This window comes from Notolepis coatsorum, assembly GCF_963971535.1.
Source record: "Notolepis coatsorum genome assembly, chromosome: 13".
NCBI classification, from domain to species: Eukaryota; Metazoa; Chordata; class Actinopteri; order Aulopiformes; family Paralepididae; genus Notolepis; species Notolepis coatsorum.
The window spans coordinates 114,659,349-114,684,085 of NC_140177.1; the positions used below are offsets into that span (position 1 = coordinate 114,659,349).

The 24,737-nt window shown below is 47.2% G+C and overlaps 1 protein-coding gene across 1 annotated transcript in view; it reads left to right on the top strand.

Annotated features, from left to right (window-relative positions):
• The window catches only part of LOC311239247 (erythroferrone), a 67,195-nt gene that overhangs the window by 1,701 nt on the left and 40,757 nt on the right, over positions 1-24,737 (top strand). The window contains exons 2-3 of the mRNA XM_084327553.1: positions 7,386-7,502; positions 11,763-11,877. Coding sequence (XP_084183679.1) covers positions 7,386-7,502; positions 11,763-11,877 — 232 coding nt within the window. The remainder of the gene's footprint in view (positions 1-7,385; positions 7,503-11,762; positions 11,878-24,737) is intronic.

Sequence of the window (24,737 nt, forward strand, 5' to 3'; positions counted from 1 at the left end):
GTTTTATTAAAGGGGAACACCATCCAAATAGAAAATTCCGATTATTCCGTTATTTCCATGGCCAAGGAAGCGAAGGAAGTTCCATCACTACCGTATTTGTGAACATGAGCTACTTTCTCCCAAAGCCAGAAACCACAGAAGTCTGACTTCTGACTTCTGACGTCATCAGATGTAATGTCTGAAGCTGCTCCATAGACTCCAATGACTGAGAGAGTGGTTTTGTGGACCCGCAGAATGTTTGTTTCCCTATTTTATACCCACATGTTACTGTGTATAGTAGTGTTCTTGTAAGGTTTTGTCCGTTGCTCACCTACTCGCTCTGTTCCTTTAAGCCCACTCGCTCTGTTCCTTTAGTTTTCTGTTAATCAATTGCATTCTCCTCACCTCACTAGCCCCCACCCTCGCGTTCGTTTGCTCTTCAGCAGCCACACCATTGGACTACCTGTCATTATGTGTTTGATTGGTCTGGTGCCGAACACACACTTCTAGTTCTAGTATCAATTACCTTCACGCACCTGACGTGTATTCTAATTAGTTCCCCTGTGGGCTTTAAGTACCTCGCTCTCCCCTCAGTTCCTGTCGGGTCGTTCCGTATCATATCTCTATCACCAAGACTCCTTCGGGAGGTTCGGTTTCTGTCTGTTATGCTGTTTTCATCTCCGGCGTGAGATGCGCTCAAGCCTTCGCCTCCTGTCACCGTTTGCCTGGAAGGAGACACTGGACTGCGCTCTCTAAACTTCCACGGGAGGTATTCCAGTGTTCCACTTCAGACCTCCGCGCAGCAGACGTCCAGACGCGCATCCAGACCTCCGCGCAGCAGACGCCCAGACGCGCATCCAGACCTCCGCGCAGCAGACGCCCAGACGCGCATCCAGACCTCTGCGCAGCAGACGCCCAGACGCGCATCCAGACCTCCGCGCAGCAGACGCGCTCTTCACTCCAGACGCGCATCCAGACGCGCATCGCTTCCTAATACTCTACGGGAGGATGCGTCTCTCCGAGCCGGCGCGCTCTTCCGCGCAGACGCGCTCTTCACTCCAGACGCGCATTCAGACGCACTCCAGATGCGTCCTCCGTACCGGCGCGTACTCCAAGCAGACGCGCACCACTCAGACCTCCGCGCCAGATGCGCCCTCCGTACCGGCGCGTACTCCAAGCAGTCGCGCACCACTCAGACCTCCGCGCCAGATGCGCCCTCCGTACCGGCGCGTACTCCAAGCAGTCGCGCACCACTCAGACCTCCGCTTGGACAACCCGTTCCCCGTGGCGACGCGCTCGCCCCGTTTGATCCCGCTCTCTTTACGCACAGCGCCTGGGTGAGTTTTGCAAAACTGTTTTTGACCCTATTCGTTTTTCGTTTGTTTAATACACTGAAGAGATCCTGCTTTTTGTCTGACTGTCACTCACCCAGTGCCTGCTTTTTGGATAGTTCATTTGGGATAATATTTGCTTGAACATCGCTCACTGTGTGTATTCACACCGAAGATATTATCACCTTGGATTATTATTGGAACATTGCTCACTGTGTGTATTTGCACCGAAGATATTATCACCTTGGATTATTTATTGGAACTTCGCTCACTGTGTCTATTCGCACCGAAGATTCTATCACGTGGATTGTTGTTGGACTTTACTCGCAGTGTGTATTACACCGAAGATTCAGTCACTGGAGTATCTGTTTTGGGACAAGTCACTTCTCCTGTCACCTGCTCTGTTCCCAACTGTACTCTGAGCTAACCCGCTCCCTCTCTCCCTCTCGGTCCCGTTTACCACCTCGGAGAGCTGCCGAGAGGAATCTGCAGAGCGGCTCTGACGTCACCGTCTGCTTCCCCAGACGAACCATCCCGGGAGAAGCTGCAGAGCAGCAACATTCATCTATGCTAGTATCCCAGTCTTTGTCTGTGTTTCCCCACCCTAGTCATCCTAGTCCTCCCTCTCTAGTCCTCCTAGTCCTCCCTGTCCCCAGCCCGCCTCCGCGGGCCTCTGTCCCTGTTTCCCCTCTCTTGTCCTCCTAGTCCTCCCTGTCCAGTCCTCCTAGTCCTCCCTGTTCCTGCCTTGTCCCTTGCCCCGGCCCTGTTTCCGTTAGCCTTCCCTTAGCCTTCCCCTTAGCCAGCTCGCCTCTTAAAGGCACTGGGCCTTTTCACTTTTCTTGTTATCCAGTATTTGTGTTCTCCCTTAAAGGGACAGTGTCATTTTCTGTGTGTTTCAATAAATGCCCAGTTCTTGGCTTACTCTCATACCTGTCTTGTGTTGTGCGATTGGGGTCGGTTACAAACCATAACAGTACGACCCGACCAATCGACGACCCCAGCCAGCACAGACGGTGTGGTTGAGTTTGCCTTTTTTTTTTGTTCCCTCTAGTTCCCCTGTTAGCTTGTTAGTCTCCCCTGTTAGCTCCCCTGTTTAGCCTGTTTAGTCTTTCCTGTTAGCCCTGTTGGCTCCCCTGTTAGCCTGTTAGCTTCCCTGTTGGCTTCCCTGTTGGCTTCCCTGTTAGCCTCGTTAGCTCCCCTGCAGCTTGTTAGGCCTCTACTACCAGCTTGGCCCCTGTCTGCTAGCTTAGCCCCGGCTGCTAGCACAGCCTCTATGTTAATGCAGCCCTTGCTGCTGGCATAGGCCCTGTAGCTAGCCATGCCCAGGCAGCTAACCCAGTCCCTCAGCATGGCCCCAGTCTGCTAGCTTTGCCCCGGCTGCTAGCACAGCCTCTATGTTAATGCAGCCCTTGCTGCTGGCATAGGCCCTGTAGCTAGCCATGCCCTGGCAGCTAACCGAGTCCCTCTGCATGGCCCCAGTCTGCTAGCTTAGCCCCGGCTGTTAGCACAGCCTCTATGTTAATGCAGCCCTTGCAGCTGGCATAGGTCCTGTAGCTAGCCATGCCCAGGCAGCTAACCCGGTCCCTCTGCATGGTCTCCACTTTTTGTGTAGCCTTCCCACTGCTAGGACTGCTCCTTCAGCTAGCAAGGTCAGTTTTCTCACTGCTAGGACTGCCCTTTCAGCTAGCAAGGTCAGTTTTCTCCCACTGCTAGGACTGCCCTTTCAGCTAGCAAGGTCAGGTTTTTCCCACTGCTAGGACTGCCCTTTCAGCTAGCAAGGTCAGTTTTCCCACTGCTAGGACTGCCCTTTCAGCTAGCAAGGTCAGTTTTCTCCCACTGCTAGGACTGCCCTTTCAGCTAGCAAGGTCAGTTTTCCCACTGCTAGGACTGCCCTTTCAGCTAGCAAGGTCAGTTTTCTCCCACTGCTAGGACTGCCCTTTCAGCTAGCAAGGTCAGTTTTTCCCACTGCTAGGACTGCCCTTTCAGCTAGCAAGGTCAGTTTTCTCCCACTGCTAGGACTGCCCTTTCAGCTAGCAAGGTCAGTTTTTCCCACTGCTAGGACTGCCCTTTCAGCTAGCAAGGTCAGTTTTCTCCCACTGCTAGGACTGCCCTTTCAGCTAGCAAGGTCAGTTTTCCCACTGCTAGGACTGCCCTTTCAGCTAGCAAGGTCAGTTTTTTCCCACTGCTAGGACTGCCCTTTCAGCTAGCAAGGTCAGTTTTCTCCCACTGCTAGGACTGCCGCTTCAGCTAGCAAGGTCAGTTTGCCCCACTGCTAGGACTGCCCCTTCAGCTAGCAAGGTCAGTTTTCTCCCACTGCTAGGACTGCCCCTTCAGCTAGCAAGGTCAGGTTGCTCCCACTGCTAGGACTGCCCCTTCAGCTAGCAAGGTCAGTTCCCCACAGCTAGGACTGTCCTTCCAGCTAGCTTGTTCTCTCATGCTGGTCCAGCCCTGTCTGCCAGCCTAGCTCCGGCAGCTAGCGCAGCCTCTATGTTAATGTAGCAGTACAGCTAGCATAGGCCCTGTAGCTATCAGTGCCCTGGCAGCTACCCTTTCCCTCTGCTAGCCCCTTCCCTGTTCCCCTCTCCAGTGCCCCTGTTCCAGCCCTGTCTGCTAGCCTAGCTCCGGCAGCTAGCGCAGCCTCTTTGTTAATGTAGCAGTACAGCTAGCATAGGCCCTGTGGCTATCTGTGCCCTGGCAGCTACCTTCCCTCTGCTAGCCCCTTTCTCAGCTACCATGGTTGCCCCTCAGCTCCTCTAGTTACCCCTCAGCTCCTCTAGTTACCCCTCAGCTCCTCTAGTTACCCCTCAGCTACCCTACTTACCCCTCAGCTACCATGGTTACCCCTCAGCTCCTCTAGTTGCCCCTCAGCTTCCCTAGTTACCCCTCGGCTACCCTGTTCCTTGCTGGCCCCACTTTTGTTGTAGCTTCCCCTGCTAGCATGGCCCTGTACTTTTTGTTTGTTGCCTTGTTTTGTCCCCTGCCGCTCTGTCTGTATTTTTGGGTCGCCGGGTGGCTCCCGTGGAGGGGGGGGTACTGTAAGGTTTTGTCCGTTGCTCACCTACTCGCTCTGTTCCTTTAAGCCCACTCGCTCTGTTCCTTTAGTTTTCTGTTAATCAATTGCATTCTCCTCACCTCACTAGCCCCCACCCTCGCGTTCGTTTGCTCTTCAGCAGCCACACCCTTGGACTACCTGTCATTATGTGTTTGATTGGTCTGGTGCTGAACACACACTTCTAGTTCTAGTATCAATTACCTTCACGCACCTGACGTGTATTCTAATTAGTTCCCCTGTGGGCTTTAAGTACCTCGCTCTCCCCTCAGTTCCTGTCGGGTCGTTCCGTATCATATCTCTATCAACAAGACTCCTTCGGGAGGTTCGGTTTCTGTCTGTTATGCTGTTTTCATCTCCGGCGTGAGATGCGCTCAAGCCTTCGCCTCCTGTCACCGTTTGCCTGGAAGGAGACACTGGACTGCGCTCTCTAAACTTCCACGGGAGGTATTCCAGTGTTCCACTTCAGACCTCCGCGCAGCAGACGTCCAGACGCGCATCCAGACCTCCGCGCAGCAGACGCGCATCCAGACCTCCGCGCAGCAGACGCCCAGACGCGCATCCAGACCTCTGCGCAGCAGACGCCCAGACGCGCATCCAGACCTCCGCGCAGCAGACGCGCTCTTCACTCCAGACGCGCATCCAGACGCGCATCGCTTCCTAATACTCTACGGGAGGATGCGTCTCTCCGAGCCGGCGCGCTCTTCCGCGCAGACGCGCTCTTCACTCCAGACGCGCATTCAGACGCACTCCAGATGCGTCCTCCGTACCGGCGCGTACTCCAAGCAGACGCGCACCACTCAGACCTCCGCGCCAGATGCGCCCTCCGTACCGGCGCGTACTCCAAGCAGTCGCGCACCACTCAGACCTCCGCGCCAGATGCGCCCTCCGTACCGGCGCGTACTCCAAGCAGTCGCGCACCACTCAGACCTCCGCTTGGACAACCCGTTCCCCGTGGCGACGCGCTCGCCCCGTTTGATCCCGCTCTCTTTACGCACAGCGCCTGGGTGAGTTTTGCAAAACTGTTTTTGACCCTATTCGTTTTTCGTGTGTTTAATACACTGAAGAGATCCTGCTTTTTGTCTGACTGTCACTCACCCAGTGCCTGCTTTTTGGATAGTTCATTTGGGATAATATTTGCTTGAACATCGCTCACTGTGTGTATTCACACCGAAGATATTATCACCTTGGATTATTATTGGAACATCGCTCACTGTGTGTATTTGCACCGAAGATATTATCACCTTGGATTATTTATTGGAACTTCGCTCACTGAGTCTATTCGCACCGAAGATTCTATCACGTGGATTGTTGTTGGACTTTACTCGCAGTGTGTATTACACCGAAGATTCAGTCACTGGAGTATCTGTTTTGGGACAAGTCACTTCTCCTGTCACCTGCTCTGTTCCCAACTGTACTCTGAGCTAACCCGCTCCCTCTCTCCCTCTCGGTCCCGTTTACCACCTCGGAGAGCTGCCGAGAGGAATCTGCAGAGCGGCTCTGACGTCACCGTCTGCTTCCCCAGACGAACCATCCCGGGAGAAGCTGCAGAGCAGCAACATTCATCTATGCTAGTATCCCAGTCTTTGTCTGTGTTTCCCCACCCTAGTCATCCTAGTCCTCCCTCTCTAGTCCTCCTAGTCCTCCCTGTCCCCAGCCCGCCTCCGCGGGCCTCTGTCCCTGTTTCCCCTCTCTTGTCCTCCTAGTCCTCCCTGTCCAGTCCTCCTAGTCCTCCTGCCTTGTCCCTTGCCCCGGCCCTGTTTCCGTTAGCCTTCCCTTAGCCTTCCCCTTAGCCAGCTCGCCTCTTAAAGGCACTGGGCCTTTTCCCTTTTCTTGTTATCCAGTATTTGTGTTCTCCCTTAAAGGGACAGTGTCGTTTTCTGTGTGTTTCAATAAATGCCCAGTTCTTGGCTTACTCTCATACCTGTCTTGTGTTGTGCGATTGGGGTCGGTTACAAACCATAACAGTTCTCAGTTCTGAAACAGAAAATGTACCTGTATACTCAGAACATTCCCCTGGGTGATCTCAGTGTCACCGTTACCATCTTTCCCAATTCATTGTCTATGGAGCAGATTTAGACTTTGCACTTGATGACATCCCAAATGTGAGTTTTAGCACTCTAGTATTTAATTTGAGAGAGTTGTTCATATTCAATAATATTTTGGATTGCCTTAGGATAGGCACTTAGCATAACATATTCATTCTTAAACTTGGGTACTTCACCAAAAAACTATATTGATTTATTTTGCACATAATCTCATAGACATCCAAAAACAGTTTGGAAACATTCATTTAGTTTGACAGTTATTAGTAAATTGTTTGAATATGGCCACCGGTGATGTAATTGGGTACATTGATTCCTTGTGTTCTGTTAACGACAGCTTGATGAAATTATGTACTGTAGATGAAGAAATAGCAATATTTTTTCTTATAGGGGCTGCTACCTTATAATTTCATTGAGCAGTAATTAACACAACATAGGGATTACATCAAGTAATATGGTGGCCATATTCACACTCATTTACTCAATAACTGTCAAACTAAATTAATGTGTGCAAAACTGTTAGAGTTTTAGGACGTGTGTGAGATCATGTGCTAAATAAATCAGTATTGTTTTTTGGTAAAGTGCCCCTTTAAATTGACCATAGTTCGCCTTTAAGGACTGTAACTCTTTCAAGTATTGGCTTAATGTGGCAAGTTGTTCATAATTGATGGAGCTGAAACTCTAAATTATGTGAGATTGTGATGAAGTACATAATATTGATGAAAAATATCATGTTATTTCCAAACAAGTATCATGGTATTTCCATTAGTTTCCGGTCACTATGATGAGGGTAGTGACCAGAAACCCATACCATGATATTACCATTGGTATCATGGTTTAAATTGGATTATACCATGGCATTATTTAAGTGAACAGAAATGCACATCATACTACCATGGTACCAGGGGTGTAAGGGGTGTCACAGCATAGTTGCGTTGTCATTATGGAGCACTTTGTAATCATGGCTAACATCTCTTACAGGAAACGGTCTCCTTAGATCTATCCAGAGTGAGTCCCCAAAACTCCTGGTTGGTATTCAGACGCAACTCCAACAAAGGGGAGAATAAGAGAACCAAGCCTTCTAAGAGATCTTCCAAGGTGAGAATACAGTAGGAGAACCAAGCCCTCTAAGAGAGCCTCTAAGGTGAGAATACAGTAGGAGAACCAAGCCCTCTAAGAGATAATCTAAGTTGAGAATACAGTAGGAGAACCAAGCCCTCTAAGAGATAATCTAAGGTGAGAATACAGTAGGAGAACCAAGCCCTCTAAGAGATAATCTAAAGTGAGAATACAGTAGGAGAACCAAGCCCTCTAAGAGATCCTCTAAAGTGAGAATACAGTAGACAGAACCAAGCCCTCTAAGAGATCCTCTAGTCTAGACTGATCCAATGTGTTACCTGTGTAGACTGACTGTGTAGACTAGTGATGCATCTTGAGTCAATATATTGTTCTATGTCTTGAATGCGCTTCATCTGTGCATTTCAGTAAATGAAACATTGTACTTTTGCATTCAAGTGGCTTCTCATCATTCCTTTGTTGATATATTTTTGGCCTTTTGGGAAAGCTGGCTGCTGTTGCTACTGCTGTTACTTCTACTACTTCTACTACTTCTACTACTACTACTACTACTACTACTACTACTACCACCACTACTACTACTAGTAGTGCTATTCGTACGACGACGACTACTACTACTACTACTACTACTACTACTACTACTTCTACTACTACTACTACTACCACCACTACTACTACTAGTAGTGCTATTCGTACGATGACGACTACTACTACTACTACTACTACTACTACTACTACTACTACTACTACTACTACTACTACTACTACTACTACTACTACTACTACTACTACTACTACTACTACTACTACTACTATTACTACTACTAGTACTACTGTGTCCGGCAGCGTGGCTACATGAGTAGAGCTCCGGACTTGACAGTGTAAGCTGGATATCTGGATATTCCTATATAAAGTATTAGAGAAATTTGGATTAGACAAAAACGCGATGAAAACAATTAGGGCATTATATCAAGAACCAACGGCAAGGATTAAAGTAAATGGCAACCTGACGGACCGGATCAAACTAGAGAGGGCTACAAGACAGAGTTGTTGTCTTTCGCCGACGCTCTTCGATATATTCATCGAACCACTGGCTCAACTAATTAGACAGACCGAGGACATCAAAGGGGTGGAGATAAGGGGAACAGAACATAAATTAGGACTGTTCGCAGATGATGTGATAGTATATATGAGACAACCAGACACAAGCTTCCCGACACTGATGGATTTACTGACAGAATAGGGATATTACTCAGTCAGGGTATAGACTTAACGTAACGAAGACACAGACCTTAACATTGAACTACACCCCAACGACAGAGATCAAAGAAAAATACAAGATTAAATGGGATATGGACAGGATCAGATACCTAGGAGTGAGGGGTGGAGGGACTATATGATGCAAACTATACACAGATTAATCAGAAAATCAAAAGAGACCTAGAAAGATGGACAGTAATGCCTCTAGACTTTAGCTCAAGGATCGAAATCATAAAGATGAATATATTACCAAGGTTACTATACCTATTTCAGGCTCTACCTATATTAATACCACAAAGCCAGTTCAGGGAATGGAATAAACAGATATCAAGATTCATATGGGGGGGGGGGGGGAAGGCCAAGGATCAGATATGTGACTCTACAATTACCAAAGGAGAAAGGAGGAATGGCAATACCCAGTTTAGAAGATTACTACTATGCAGCACAGCTGATAATAGTAGCATGTTGGTGCAACGAGAATTATGAAGCCAAATGGAAAGACATAGAAACAAAAAAAGAGGGACTCAAAGTGCAGGCACTAATAGGAGACAGGGAGCTATACAGAAGAAAGGAACAACTAATAGACCCAATTACCAAATTCACTATACAAATATGGAACAAGATAGTAAAGAAATACAAGCTAGAAAAAGAATCCAAGATACTGAGATGGATAACGCACGACAACAAATTTAAACCAGGGATAGAAGATCATGGGTTCAAAAGATGGGAGAGGGGGGGCATAACAGCAATATGTATACAATGATAAAAGGAGGGGAGATCCAGACAAAAATTGAAAGAAAGATTCGGACTAGAGAATAGAGACCACTTTAGATATTTACATATTAGAGACTACTACAACAAGAAAATAAAACTAGACAAAGACAAAGATCAGAATGGGATAATTAGGATAATGGTAAAAGCATACGAAGGAAGGAAGGAAGGGGAGGGGGATATCAGCACTATATCAGGCAATAATGGACAGCAAGGACATCACAACCATATATATAAAGGAAAAGTGGGAGAAGGAATTAGAAACGGAGATAACAGAAGAAGAATGGTATAACATATGTAAGATACAACACACAACCACAGGGTCAAGGATATGGAGGGAGTTTGGGTGGAAAAACATAATTAGATTCTTTATAACACCAGAAATACAGGGCAACTACACCAACACAGAAACCATGCTGGAGAAAATGTGGACAGGAAATAGCAAACCACACACACATATTCTGGGGATGTCAGATAATAAAGAACTATTGGGAAGAGATAGGAGAGATAATAAATGAAATAGTAGGATATGAAATACCCCAGACAGGCCAAGTATTGTGTTTAGGGAACTTAACACAGGAAGGAATTCAGGGGGAAGACAAATACTTGATTAAGATATTACTAGTAGCAGCCAAGAAAGCATTGACAAAAATGTGGTATAGAGTAGAAGCACTGACGAAAGAACAATGGACAGAGATAGTAGGGGGGATACAGGAAATGGAGAGAATCACACATAGGCTGAGGCTACAAGACGAGAAGTTTGAGTCAAAATGGGAGAAGTGGGAAGAGTATAGGAAAAAAAGAAACAACATCACAGGAGAGTGAAAAGGAGAGAAATAGAAATCGAAATGAAAATGAACCTCTGAAGGTACCAAAGAACCCATGTCACTTTATTCTTTTATATCTTTTTTCTTTTGTTAATTTATTTTAGGTCAACTCTTCATTTGATTTTGATATTATTTTCTACTATCAGCTATATCTTTTAGTTCTTATCTGTCGAATTGTATTGTACTGTCTTTTATCATTTTGACCGCCAATTGTAATGTTGTACGTGGATGTTTGTTTGTAAATCAAGAAACTGAAAATAAAAATGTAAGTAAAAAAAAAAAGAGCTCCGGTCCGGACTCATGATCGGAAGATCACCGGTTCGAGCCCCGGTCAAGGCCGTTGTCAGAAAGTGGTGTTGTTGTCCAGCAGGGAGCACTCTGTCCTCTGGACTCATCAGTAACAGTGTTACGGTGATAGAGGCACCGTACAGCTGCGAGTGCTGTCCTTCGGATGAGACATTAAACCGAGGTCCTGACTGAATTCGGTCATTAAAGAACCCTGGACGCCTATCGCAAAGAGTAGGGGGTTCCCCGGCGTTCCTGGCCAAATTCCCAATCGGGTCTCTGTCATCAATCCCACCTAATCATCCCTCCTCCCTTAATTGGCTGATATCAACCCATGTCACCTGAGCCGTTCAGCCACTGTGTAGTGTGATGTTTGCCTGGTGCCAATGTATGGCAGCCATTGAGCCTGCATAGCCCAAGGTTGGATGCTACGGGCACACACTCATGTCGCACACACTCATGTCGCACACACGCACACTTATGGCCAAAGGAAAGGACACTTTAAATTAGAATAACAGGAACAGTGTATTGCACTACCAAAGCTAACTAGCATGTCACACATGCGCTGTAAATAACTATGTACAGATACCGAGATGTCACTCCATGTTACCTGCTATCTGTTACTGCACAATGTTGTTTCTTCTTTTGATTCTATTATATGTACCACTGTATTGCACATCGTTGCGGGCAAGACCACCCGCATTTCATTGTATACCTGTATGCCGTGACAATTAAAACTCTTGACTTGACTTGACTTGACTTGACTACACAGTGGTGGTGAAGGAGACAATTTTCCACCCTACATTGTGGGGCTTGAGTATCTAGAAAAGCGCTATATAAATGTAATGATCATTCATTCACTACTAGTACCACTGCTGCTACTACTACTTTTGATCAAAGGCCGATGTTTAGCTCAAAATATGCATTTAATGAGCCAGTTGTACTTAACTTCATTTCTACCTAAGGGACCTTAAGGCTTAACAGGTTAATCTAACCATGAACTTCATCATTCCTTTTCCCTTGCTTAACCTTAACTCGACCTTAAGGCCATTAAACCTGACCTTTAACCCGACTCTAAGGTCTCCTGACGTATTTGTGAGTTTAATGTGTCATCTCCATGTGTCTCTCACCTGTCCAGCATGGTCTACCAGGGCCCCCTGGCCCCCCCGGCCCTCAGGGACCACCAGGGCCCCCCGCCCCCTTGTTACCCCGACAAGAAGAGCTCATGCAGGAGTTACAGCTAAAGCTCCGAGGTATGAAATGTCATGGCTCATATAAGAAAATTTGTTCTTCTAGTCAAATGCATTCTCAATGATAATGGTAAGAAAATACTAATGTTGGGGTCAAATGGCAGAGATGATGGCTCAGTGCTGCTTGTTGTGTCTCAGTTTACACCCAAGAAACATGGCCACATAATCAGGGGCGGACCTAGCATATTTGGCGCCCTAGGCGAGATTCACCACTGCGCCGCCCCCCCCCCCCCCCCCCCCCCCCCCAAAAAGAAAAGATTTTTTTTTTTTTTTTTTTTTTTGTAATTTTTATTTTTGTAATTTTTTTTTTATGGCTTTTGCCTCTTCGTAGTTCTCTAACATTAGTCTTTCTTTCCTCCCATGCTCAATTCTATAAACACTTGACCGATACCCATCAATGCACAGCGCTCTAGCATGTTCTGACTGTGAACACCTAAAGCTGAGGCTCAGACCGACTGACTGTTTTAGGCTCATTTCCCCTTATGTTAGAATTTTTTTTATGTAAAAATAATGGTTGCAGATATAGAGGGGGCGCCAAAACTGCACAGAAAAAAAATAAAATTAATAAAAAAAATAAAAAATAAAATTAAAAAAAAATGTTTTTTTTGTTTTTTGTTTGTTTTTGGCGCCCCCCTCTGGGTGGCGCTCTAGGCGACCGCCTATATCGCCTGTAGGAAGGTCCGCCCCTGCACATAATTCATTTGACATCTGACAACCACACAACTCCAACCCTGACCCCTGACCTCTGACAGCGTTAGATATGATGCACGGTGAACATTTCTATATGACAAAAGTCAAATACATCTTAACCGTTTCACTACCACACTACCAAAGGGTTAAATCCTTTCACTGCGACAATACAGAAGATTAACCCTTTCACTGCAATATGACAAAGGGTTAACCCTTTCACTACCACACTACACAGACCGTTAACCTTCTGTAGTGTGGTAGTGAAAGGGTTAAAGCTGCACTATGGAAGACTGGCACCCTGTCCCTGTGGCCCCCCCTGGAAGAGCACTGGCCTCTAACTCCAGGGCCCCCCCCCCTGGAAGAGCACTGCCCTCTAACTCCAGGGCCCCCCCCCCTGGAAGAGCACTGGCCTCTAACTCCAGGCCCCCCCCCCCCCCTGGAAGAGCACTGCCCTCTAACTCCAGGGCCCCCCCCCCCTGGAAGAGCACTGCCCTCTAACTCCAGGCCCCCCCCCTGGAAGAGCACTGGCCTCTAACTCCAGGGCCCCCCCCCCTGGAAGAGCACTGCCCTCTAACTCCAGGGCCCCCCCCTGGAAGAGCACTGGCCTCTAACTCCAGGCCCCCCCCCCCCTGGAAGAGCACTGCCCTCTAACTCCAGGCCCCCCCCCTGGAAGAGCACTGCCCTCTAACTCCAGGGCCCCCCCCCCCTGGAAGAGCACTGGCCTCTAACTCCAGGCCCCCCCCCTGGAAGAGCACTGCCCTCTAACTCCAGGGCCCCCCCCCCTGGAAGAGCACTGCCCTCTAACTCCAGGCCCCCCCCCTGGAAGAGCACTGCCCTCTAACTCCAGGCCCCCCCCCCTGGAAGAGCACTGCCCTCTAACTCCAGGCCCCCCCCCTGGAAGAGCACTGCCCTCTAACTCCAGGGCCCCCCCCCTGGAAGAGCACTGCCCTCTAACTCCAGGGCCCCCCCCCCCTGGAAGAACACTGCCCTCTAACTCCAGGGCCCCCCCCCTGGAAGAGCACTGCCCTCTAACTCCAGGGCCCCCCCCCCCTGGAAGAGCACTGGCCTCTAACTCCAGGGCCCCCCCCCCCCTGGAAGAACACTGCCCTCTAACTCCAGGGCCCCCCCCCTGGAAGAGCACTGCCCTCTAACTCCAGGGCCCCCCCCCCTGGAAGAGCACTGGCCTCTAACTCCAGGGCCCCCCCTGCCCTCTAACTCCAGGGCCCCCCCCTGGAAGAGCACTGGCCTCTAACTCCAGGGCCCCCCCCCTGGAAGAGCACTGGCCTCTAACTGGTGCCCCCACGGTTGAAAACATTGCGCTAAAGCGCCCTTTTGAGTGGCGAAAGATTATAGGGTGTGCCCTATTGGTGCTCTTCCAATGGTCTAAACTTGACCATGTGCCCCCACAGTTGAAAAACATCATGCAAAAGTGCCCCTTTTGAGTGCTTTTGTGCCCCACGGTTAAATAATGTCATGCAAAATTGCCCTTTTGAGTGGAAATAATTAGAGGATGTGCCCTATTGGTGCCCCTCTAATGGTTAAACGTGACCATGTGCCCCCCACCCACAGTTGAAAACATTGCGCTAAAGTGCCCTTTTGAGTGGCGAAAACTAGAGGACGTGCCCATTGGTGCCCTTCCAATGGTCTAAACGTGACCATGTGCCCCCCACCCACAGTTGAAAACATTGCGTTAAAATGCCCTTTTGAGTAGCAAAAGCGAGAGGACGTGCCCTATTGGTGCCCCTCCAATGGTTAAACTTGACCATGTGCCCCCACAGTTGAAAATATTGGGCTAAAATTCCCTTTTGAGTGTCGAAAATGAGAGGACATGCCCATTGGTGCCTTTCCAATGGTCTAAACTTGACCATGTGCCCCCACAGTTGAAAACATCGCGCTAAACCTAAAGTGCCCTTTTGAGTAGCAAAAGCGAGAGGACGTGCCCATTGGTGCCCTTCCAATGGTTAAACTTGACTATGTGCCCCCACAGCTAAAAACATCACGCTAATATTCAAATGGCATTTTGAATGGCGAAAATGAGAGTGTTGAAGGCAGAGGTTCTGTGTAGGATTGTTAGTAACTGTCTAACTGCATATATAATTGTTTACACTAGTAACTGTCTAACTGCATATATAACTGTTTCCACTAGAGGGCACTCTAGGCGGAGACACTCAGGAACACCGCCAGGTGGCGAGTATAAATAGTGGTGTCTCCTCCCACTTCTTTCTCTTTCCCCCAGTCTCTCAGTGAGAGAAGACCTGTAGTGTTACTGCTCTGCCATGTGAATAATAAACCACGTCAGTTAAGGCTCAAGATAGAAACCATGCCTCTTGACCACATTATTGTACGACCAGCGTAACGCAGACGCGTACTGTGAGTTAGCGCCGCTGCTCGACGACACCAGCCTGGGGCTGATATTCCGCGACACTAAAGACAGAGGCAGAGAAAGCCTGGAGGTGTTGAGAGAGCATTACATCGGGCAAGGAAGACCCAGAGTCGTGGCCCTCTACATAGCACTAACGGCCCTGAAGAAGGGGCCCACCGAGACTGTGACCGAATACGTCAACAGAGCGGAGCAGATCACAACGCCATTGAGGAGTGCCGGAGAAGCACCAAGCGATGGGCTAATGATGGCAATGATGATGAGAGGACTACCGGAGCTGTACAAACCGTTCACACTCCTGGTAACACACGGTTCAACGGACATGACGTTGGGACAGTTCAAGGCTAAGTTAAGGAACTTCGAGGCCTCAGAAGATACACACCCAGCCGCCGCGGAAGGCGGGAGAGAGCGACGCCAAGGGAGAGGACCAGGACCACGACGGAACTGGCGTGTTGACGATGCGGAGAGAAAGGCCATCGGAGAAGCGACTGCACAAAGACTGTCTGGTGTAGCTTCTGCAAATCCACGGGGCACACAGACAGAGCGTGGATGAAGAAACACAACCAGAGCGCGCGATACGCGCATGGGCAAGATGACGACAAGTGTAATGATAATAATGATATATGTAGCGTGGCGGCCAGTCACGATATTCAGACATGGCACGAGCTTATGGGTCATTGTAATTACAAGGATTTACTGAAACTGCAAGTAGTGTCAGAAGGCATGCACATTGAAGGAGAAAAGCGTAAACATGACAAAAATTGTGCAGAGTGCAAAACGGGGTTTACTCAACCGAGATACAGAAATCCCACAGACAGAGTAAGGGTACCACTTGCATTAGTTGACACGGACCTAGCCGGCCCAGTAAGCAACGAGTCCATAGGAGGCTTTGGATATGTACTGTCTTTTACAGATGTGTGCACAGGGGCAGTGTTTGTTTACTTTCTCAAAGCAAAGAGTAACACGACCCAGGCCACGGAGAGATTCTTGGCAGACGTAGCCCCTTATGGTAATGTAGGATGCTTGAGGTCCGACAACGAAACAAAGAGTTCCAATCACTGTTGAGAAGGTATAAGATAAGACACGAGACGTCACGTCCATATCCCCCACACCAGAACGGGGTGGCAGAGAGGGAATGGCATAACCTTTTCGAAATGGCTAGGAGTAAGCTAGCAGATAGTAACTTACCTAAGAGCCTATGGCATTATGCGGTGCAAGAAGCCGCTTACACCAGAAACAGGTGCTTTAATAAGCACTCAGGCACCACCCTGTATACAGCACTGACAGGAAAGAATCTAGCCAGAATGCACCGATTTGGATCAGTGTGTTATGCGTACCTGCAGGACAGGGGAAAGCCCAAGTCCAGAGGGGTAAAGGGATTTTTCGTAGGACACGACAAGGGAAGCCCCGCTTTCCTAGTTTATCATACCGGTAACGGGAGAGTGCAGAAACACGTGCTAGTCGAGTTTGTCACGAAGGCAACAGGTGAGAGCGAGACACAGACAGAGGAGCCAGAGCTGGACTCCAGAGTAAGGTGTGTAGAAACAGAGACACATCAACCCAGTGTACTTAGTACGGTCGTGCAGGCTGACAGTCAGCAACCCCCAGAGGGCGATGACGAGGAGCACCTGAGGGTGACGTCAAGTGCCCCAAGCAGTGGGAGGTATCCCTCAAGGGAACACAAACCCCCAAAGTATCTGACAGACTATGCCCGGAAAGGGAGTGACGAGGAGGACAGTACACCCACCCCCGTTGATTACTACTACAGGGTAGTCAGTGGGGTAACCCCGACCATTAAAGAGGTCACATTGTCCCCCGAAGAGGGCCGACAGACAGTGGGAGGGAAATGGGTGTATTCAACCAAGTTACCAGAGGGCAGACAGACACTGGGAGGGAAATGGGTGTATTCAATCCAGGAGGGTATTGAAGGCCACGACAAATACAAAGTGTGGTTCGTAGCAAATTGCTTAAAGGCTGAAGGAGGGTACTCCATGTTTAAATAATGAAGGAGGGTGGCTACACTGCTTAAAGGCAGGAGGAGGATACTCTAGGTTTAAATACGGGAGGAGTAGAATCCAGGTTTAAATACCTGATTAGAGTCCATGTCTAAATACTGAAATGGATCCTATGTTTAATCCCAGGTTTAAGTACAGAGGTGGGTGATTGTTTAATTCCATGTTTAAGTACAGAGGTGGATGATTTACCATGTGCTCAATGATGTAACTATGTGGGAAAGACCCTGAAACGTTTAGACATGTAAGAATGTAGATCAAGGGAAACACCATGTGATCAAAGACTAGACTATCAGTAGGATGCTCAGAAACTGAAAAATGTACAGAGATGCTGTGGGTAGCCTCATTTATTTAACAATGTGTACCCGCCCTGACCAATGGTTTGTAGAGAGTGGATTGTCACAGCATTTGGCTGACCCCATAGAGGAGCATTTGGACTACAGCCAAACATGCTTTTTTTTGTTATCTTAAAGGTACAGGATATTGCGTGAGTTTGAATACAGACAGCTCACTGGTTTCGTGGGAAAACAAAGAAGCAGCCCACAAAGGTACTATCAACTAGTGAAGCCGAATATACGGCTCTAGCTCTGACCATACATGAGTGTGTTTATCCAGAACAACTGTTAGAAGTGATGGAGAAAAAATTACGAGTATATTGTTTAATATGTAATAGGTAATTGGAATGTACTCTCTATACCAGATAAGGTGGTTTTTGAAGATGAGGGGCATTTTGTCAACGTCAGTTAAAAATTATGGACACTGTTGTTTATGAGGGCAACCAGGGAACCATTGTGATTGCTAGGAACCCAGTGTGTCAACATAGATGTAAACATGCCAATATAGAAAATATCATCTCATCAGATCTGTCATCAGAGAAGAAAGGATGACACCGGTTTACTGTCCAACGGACGACAGAGTAGCAGACACTATGAGGAAACCTGTTCCAAATTAAAATTGAAGGGATTTGCAGGGGTCATGTTTAATGTGAAAGTATTGACTGTCATACCCTGTTGATGTTTTTGGATTATATTATTTCCTTTGTAAAATGTCTTTCCAAGAAGTTATCCAGTATGCCAAACCCTAAGTGGGAGTGTTGAAGGCAGAGGTTCTGTGTAGGATTGTTAGTAACTGTCTAACTGCATAATAACTGTTTACACTAGTAACTGTCTAACTGCATATATAACTGTTTCCACTAGAGGGCGCTCTAGGCGGAGACACTCAGGAACACCGCCAGGTGGCGAGTATAAATAGTGGTGTCTCCTCCCACTTCTTTCTCTTTCCCCCAGTCTCTCAGTGAGAGAAGACCTGTAGTGTTACTGCTCTGCCATGTGAATAATAAACCACGCCAGTTAAGGCTCAAGATAGAAACCATGCCTCTTGACCACATTATTGTCGCCCTATAGCCGAATTCTGTTAACAAAGAGGACTAAACTTGACCCAGACGGTTAAATAATGTCACACAAAAGTGTTAGCTACAACTCTGAGCAGCCCCGTCACTACAATATGCCATCCATGTAAATGTTCAGTTTTAGACACATCCCCTCTTGAATGTTCAGATGCCAGAGGGCTTAATGCAGTCTGAGCTGTAACCCTGCATCCTACTGTGAGGTATAGGTAATACAGCAAGCTTTCTTTGAAGTTGCAAAGATTGAGTTTGTTTTACCAATTATGCATTACTAAATACTAATGTATGTACATTGCAAGTGCTTTTATTGATGGCAGTATGTTTTAGCCTAGGCTAGCTGTATTACTACTGTAGCTAGCTAACTAAACAGGTACCTTGCTTAGCTGATTCTATGCTAACCTGTGTTCTCAATTTAGAAATAAAGTGTACAAATTATTTTAGGATTATTTGCACAAAATATACCAATAGCACTTTAAAGTTCAGTGTGAATTGCTTTTTAAAGCTAATTTGAGATGGGTAGTAAACCCCAAAATTGGCCATTTTAGTTTTCGTTTTTGAGGACTGCATACTTTTTTTGCAAACCAAAATACTATACTTTATACTTATACCACATGCATGAGCCTGGTCTCCTTTGAAAGATGACATTCTGGAGTTTCTGATAAAATAAGGACAAATCACCTTTAGTGCTAATGAAATAGAGTAACATAGGTTTGAACTTGAGTTGTAGAAAAACGTGTTACTCACGTTTTTCTGTAGTAGTCCAGAAGTAGTTTTCCCCAGAATGGCTGGAGGCTTAAAAAACACCCGAGATCCATAGCCTGAAGTCTTATGTAGATCATAAAGATCCGTTCAGAAATGAGTGATTAGGAGTGATTTTGGTAAACTGTGTACAAAAGAAAAGCTCAGTTTTCTCATAGACTTCAACTAATTCTGCGTTTTTTCTCTTCCTGTTTTCGCTCGTGACTTTTCACCTAGATCCCTGATTCGTACATCCCCAGTTGGGGTATCATTGGAAAGCCACACTCATTGGCTACAACCCTGTCCAATCACACAACCCTCCATCACAACAAAAAAAGGGCAAAAGTACACTCTCACCCAGGGACGCTGGAAGGGGGGGTGCGGCAGGGGCTGCAGCACCCCCTGCTGGATGGGAGTGTAACTGCAACTGCAAGGTTGTTTTGGCATTTATTCCATTGTAACCGAGGCTACTCAATGTCAAAGAGCGAAGCGGCACTGCAGATTTACCCTACTTCATTGCCAGATCGTCATAGGGGCGCTGTCTCGATAATGCAGTGTTATTAACAGCGTGTAGCCGACGCATGAACCGGTTGGGATTCGAATAGACGCGGCCTGAAAGCGTCAACGCGGAACTGGAAATCTGTTGGTATAGACTTTAGAGTAGGCTGCTACAGTAACGTTAGTACTAGTTTGAGTTTGAGTTTAGAGACAGCAGGGTAGCTAGCGCTAACGGCGTGAAAGCGAAAGTATGAGTCAGTTTCAAGTCCCCCCCGCCAGATAAATTCACCTTCAAGGCAGAAGACTGGACAAAATGGATAAAGGACTGACTGAAGTGGAGATCTGCCTGTCGCCCATTCTAACGCAGGACCCTTGAGCAGGTAAGCGATTTTAGATGTATAATCACTTTGGAAGTGTGCGGCTGTTGTCCGAATAGTGAACATTGAAAAATAAAGGCACGACATTTAGAGACGTCCCCGTCCGTCGTAGCGTTCTGGTACGGGGGCGCAATAGGTGGGGTAGGCTGGTGATGTATGCTTGTTGTTGCCGCTTGCAATAAATCGTCTTCTGCTTCGCGCATGCATTTAATATGACGGTATTATTATTATTTATCTCTGACTCGACCGCACCCCCAAGTCAGAATGAGTTCCCGCGTCCCTGCTCTCACCACTGTAAGAGGAACGCCGTTTTTCATGACGAGAGAAGACACAAGTCCTTGATTAAGTACTGGTCACAGGCCTTGCAAGAGCACAACCACAGCAGAAGCTGAGGGATTATACCGTATCCCCAAAAACATAGTGAATCAACACACATCTTGTAAACAAAATCATGTTTGAGGGGAGGGGGGGGGGAAAACCGGGGAAAACCCACCCCTCACCACCTTACCCCTGATACGACGCCAATGTGTAGAGTAAGCTTTACATCATGCACGCCAGCACAGCCGAAGACCTTGTTTGAACAGGCACAGCCCTGCTTATGTGTGAAAAAAACCTTGCCACTGTTGTAATCACAGCACGGGCATACTTCACTCCCCCTCCTTTTCCCCTCACGTTCACCACACGCTCCTCTTCATCCCCCTCTCCATCCACTACACACTCCTCCTCATCCTCTCTTTCTCCATTCACCCCTCCATTCACCCTTATACGACCAGCATCACTTCACTTCACGTCACCTAGCACAGCTGCACTTCATCCCCCTGATTCGCACGCTGCCAGGCACCTCTCTCCTCACAGCTGCATCCTATCCCCCGTTGACGAGGTGCCTACTTCAACTCCAAGACGCTGACCAGAAATCGTCGTGGTATTAAATACCACTACCCAGGACCGTTCCTGCCTGGACCTTCCCTGTCCCCGAATAGGACCACTTGCCCGCTCGCTGCCACAGCAGCCCCAAGACAAGAACAAGGACCACTTGCTCGCTCGCTGCCACAGCAGCAGCCCTGTTCTATTCCCCTCCAATTCCTGTACTGCTACCTTTCATTAAAACCCTTGAAACGCTCCAATCTCCTCTCCTGTGTGTATTCAGCAATTGGGCTGTGTTCCAGACCACATTCTCACAGCCACTTGTTATTGTCATCACAAGCTGAGAGAGGGACTCATCCCTCGATCACATGCCACTATGCACAGTATTGTAGGGTAACCCAGCCAGTTGTGGGCTCAGCCACGTTGTCTAACGTTACATGAACACACAACTTCTCATCATACAATAAAAACCCAGTAAATTTTTACTCACGTAAAAAACAACGCTGATTCTAGGTAGAGAGAAAAGCACAAGCTTTGGCCAACGCTACCCAAGCTATACAAGCGACCAAGACAATTCACACACAGCACATGTCGTATCTCCAAATGTAGTGAAGTAACATATGTTTTGCCTGGAAAAAAACATTGTTATTAACAAAACATTCGGGAGGGGAAGGGAGGAAGAGTGGGGTAATGTCCAATGGACATCTTACCTGTACCAACGAACGCAGGGCAAAAGGCCGCAACACAGGTCTCCACGTTGACGAAAGGCCTCTCGCTGGCGGGGCAAAAAGAAGCTATGGCCGGAGCCTCGCTCCGGCGAGACGCCCCCCTCCTGCAGCCGGTCATGGTGCAGGCCTGACTACATCTTCTGTCAAAGATGATGTCGTAGTCAGAGTGCCAGGGCCTGCTATTCTCACGGCTAATGCAAATGGTTGTAGCACAAGCTAACAGCTAACTCTAGGCTAACTGATTGCATCAAGCTAACGTTCCCAGCCGAGCGAAAACGGGCAGCTAACGTCGTAGCTAAACAGCTAACTGGCTAACAGTTAGCTCAACCCGGCTATCGCTAACCACTAGCTAACGCAAAAGCAAGCTAAGCGGCTACCACTGAAAACTGTACAACGTGAGAAAAGCAATACAGGCCAACACTTCAGACAGGCAGCCACTGTATTTTCCTCTTCTCATCCGAAGAGAGAAGTGAAAAAGAAGGCAACACACGTCCCTCTTCAGAACGGTATTTACCAAACACAGCGGTGCCGGCAACAAGTCCCTCGTGGACTATAGCCGACTTGAGCATGGAGATATTCTCATAATGAAACACCAAGCTCACCTCCCTCGCACCGGGTGCTTTTAATTTTTTTTTTAAACTGGGCCAGCACGGCGACAGTGGGTATACGTTTGTCCAGAGACCCGGGGAATTGAACCGCAGATTCGGAATCACGGTCCCAGGAAAACAAAGCTCTCGATGATGAGCTCATGTTAACGTGGGCATCAAACCAGAACCCCCTCCACGCCACTAAGTGGCAGCGAAAAAGGATACCAGCCTGGAGCCGGACCTTCGTAAGCTGTGTAGTTGTTCCCCCCACAACCAACACACCTGGCGCCCGCGTTGCAAAAACATCACCCGCCCCAGAGAGGCCGTCAGCCCTCACACGGCAGAGCGCCTCCCAAGCAAAGTGGCCAACTGCAGAGCCGGAGGTAATGCCGGCGGGGATTGCTCAACGACGCGAGCCCCTAATACGAAGCGCCGGTGGAAGTCAGAATGATCATCATCTTCTAGACACTCCGGTGGCGAAGACATTATCGCTGTATTTCCTCGAAAATAGTGAGAGAGAAAACAAAGATATAATGTCAACGCAGCTCCTTCTCTTCAACGTAGCTCCTTTCCAACAACTATTTCGGTCACTAAACTCAAGTGGTGTATACAGACACTTGCCGGTGGTGAAAATAGGGAAGGAGCTGTTAGTATGGCCACACCCCTGCTTATGTAGAGGAGCGGATGGGGGTGTGGCCAGGCGGATGGGTGTGTACATGTACATGTGGAGAAATGTATTCAGTATTTAGGCTGTTATGGGATATGTTCCACATAGAGCGCAGAGCATAAGCTATAACGGAATATAACTTGAATGCTCTCCTGTTGCCATTAAAATATCCCACTGATCCAGCCAGTATCCAGGTACAATATATTAACTTTAATTGAGAGAATGGGGAAGATAGAGAGGGGGGAGGGAGAGATAGAAGAGAGAATGAGAGGACAGGATGAGAGAAGGAGAGGAGAGGACATGAGGAGAGAAGGAGAGGACAAGAGGAGAGAAGGGGAGTACAGGAGGAGAGATGGGGAGTACAGGAGGAGAGAATGGGAGTATAGGAGGAGAGAAGGAGAGGGCAGGAGGGGAGAAGGAGAGTTAGGAGAGAGAAAGGGAGAAGCTCAACGGCACTCAAACTTTAACTGTTAAACTGTTTTATATCCTGTAAAATATATGTTGTAAATAGCTTTTAAAGATTAGGTTCACTATTTTCCAACCCAGACTATATTAAAATGCTGTTTCCCAAATATTTATATTCCTCACTGATATCTTTAGCGTTGAGAAATGTACCACTGCAGCAATGGTTTAGGCCAGGGGTGTCAAACTCATTTTCACAGAGGGCCACATCAGCATTATGGTTGCCCTCAAAGGGCCAAAGACCGTATAAATGTTAATGTAATGTAAAATAAATGTAGCTACTCATTTACATATTGTTAAACATGTTGTTTCTGTATTTATTACTTATTCAAGTTATACATATTGCATATGCATAGATGTAAAAATATATGTTATTTTAACAAATAATTTTTGTTTATCAGAACCCCATATTACTCCATTAATCAATGATCAAACCATTCAAGTAAATAACAAAAAAGAAGATCATCAAATACAAGCTATGACATTAAGTTTGTTCAAAACCTTTTTGTCACAGTCAAGAGGGGCAGAACTAACAACTGTGAGCTGCAAAGAACACGTGGGACAGATGTAGCAGATGTTACAAAAACAAATGGCTGCACACAACCTTGCAGAGGCGATACATCCAACTAATGGAAGATTTAATTTAATTAGTTTAAAGTTAATTAAAGTTTAATTAACTTTAATTAACAGATTGCAGAATGGGTACAGTACAGTACAGCTCAATACACACAATTGTTAAGGGGATGCAGACCAGAGAAAGACTTTCGACTTGTTTACATCAGGGTCCACCATTTTCAATTCGTAATGAAATTGCTATTATGTGTCTGCATGAACACACAACTGTAACTGTACTCAAAAATAACAAAATAAGGGTTGTCTCAGTTCACAACTATATTGGTCAAGTTTTGGGTGGGACTTGTTTGCGTCCCTACAGCTTCTTATTCAATTGAGCGAGATGCTCGGTTATGTCACACAGCCAGTTTGCATCTGACAGTTCAGACAATATTTCTTCAACCCTTTGTTACCTATTCCGCCTGGATCTTTTTTGTATTTTGGGCTGTAAAATTGTCAAAGAATGTCTGAGGAGTAAGTGCTTTTGGCTTTTTTCCTTTGTTACTTCATCAATACCTCAGATGTTCAACATACATGTAGGCTATGTGTAAGAATGTGTAATAACTAAGGCTGTCAAAGTTAAAGCTTTATTAACGCATTAACCCACAATTATTTTAACGCCGCCAAGATAAATGTATAAAAAATAAATAAAAATAAAAGGTTTTTTTTTTTAGCTCTTGGGGGCCACATCAAATGACGTGGCGGGCCACATTTGGCCCGCGGGCCATGAGTTTGACACCTATGGTTTAGGCCTTCAAACACCATGATAATCTACTTTTCAAACACCATGATACATCTAAGTTTCAAACACTATGATAAATCCACTTTTCAAACACCATGATA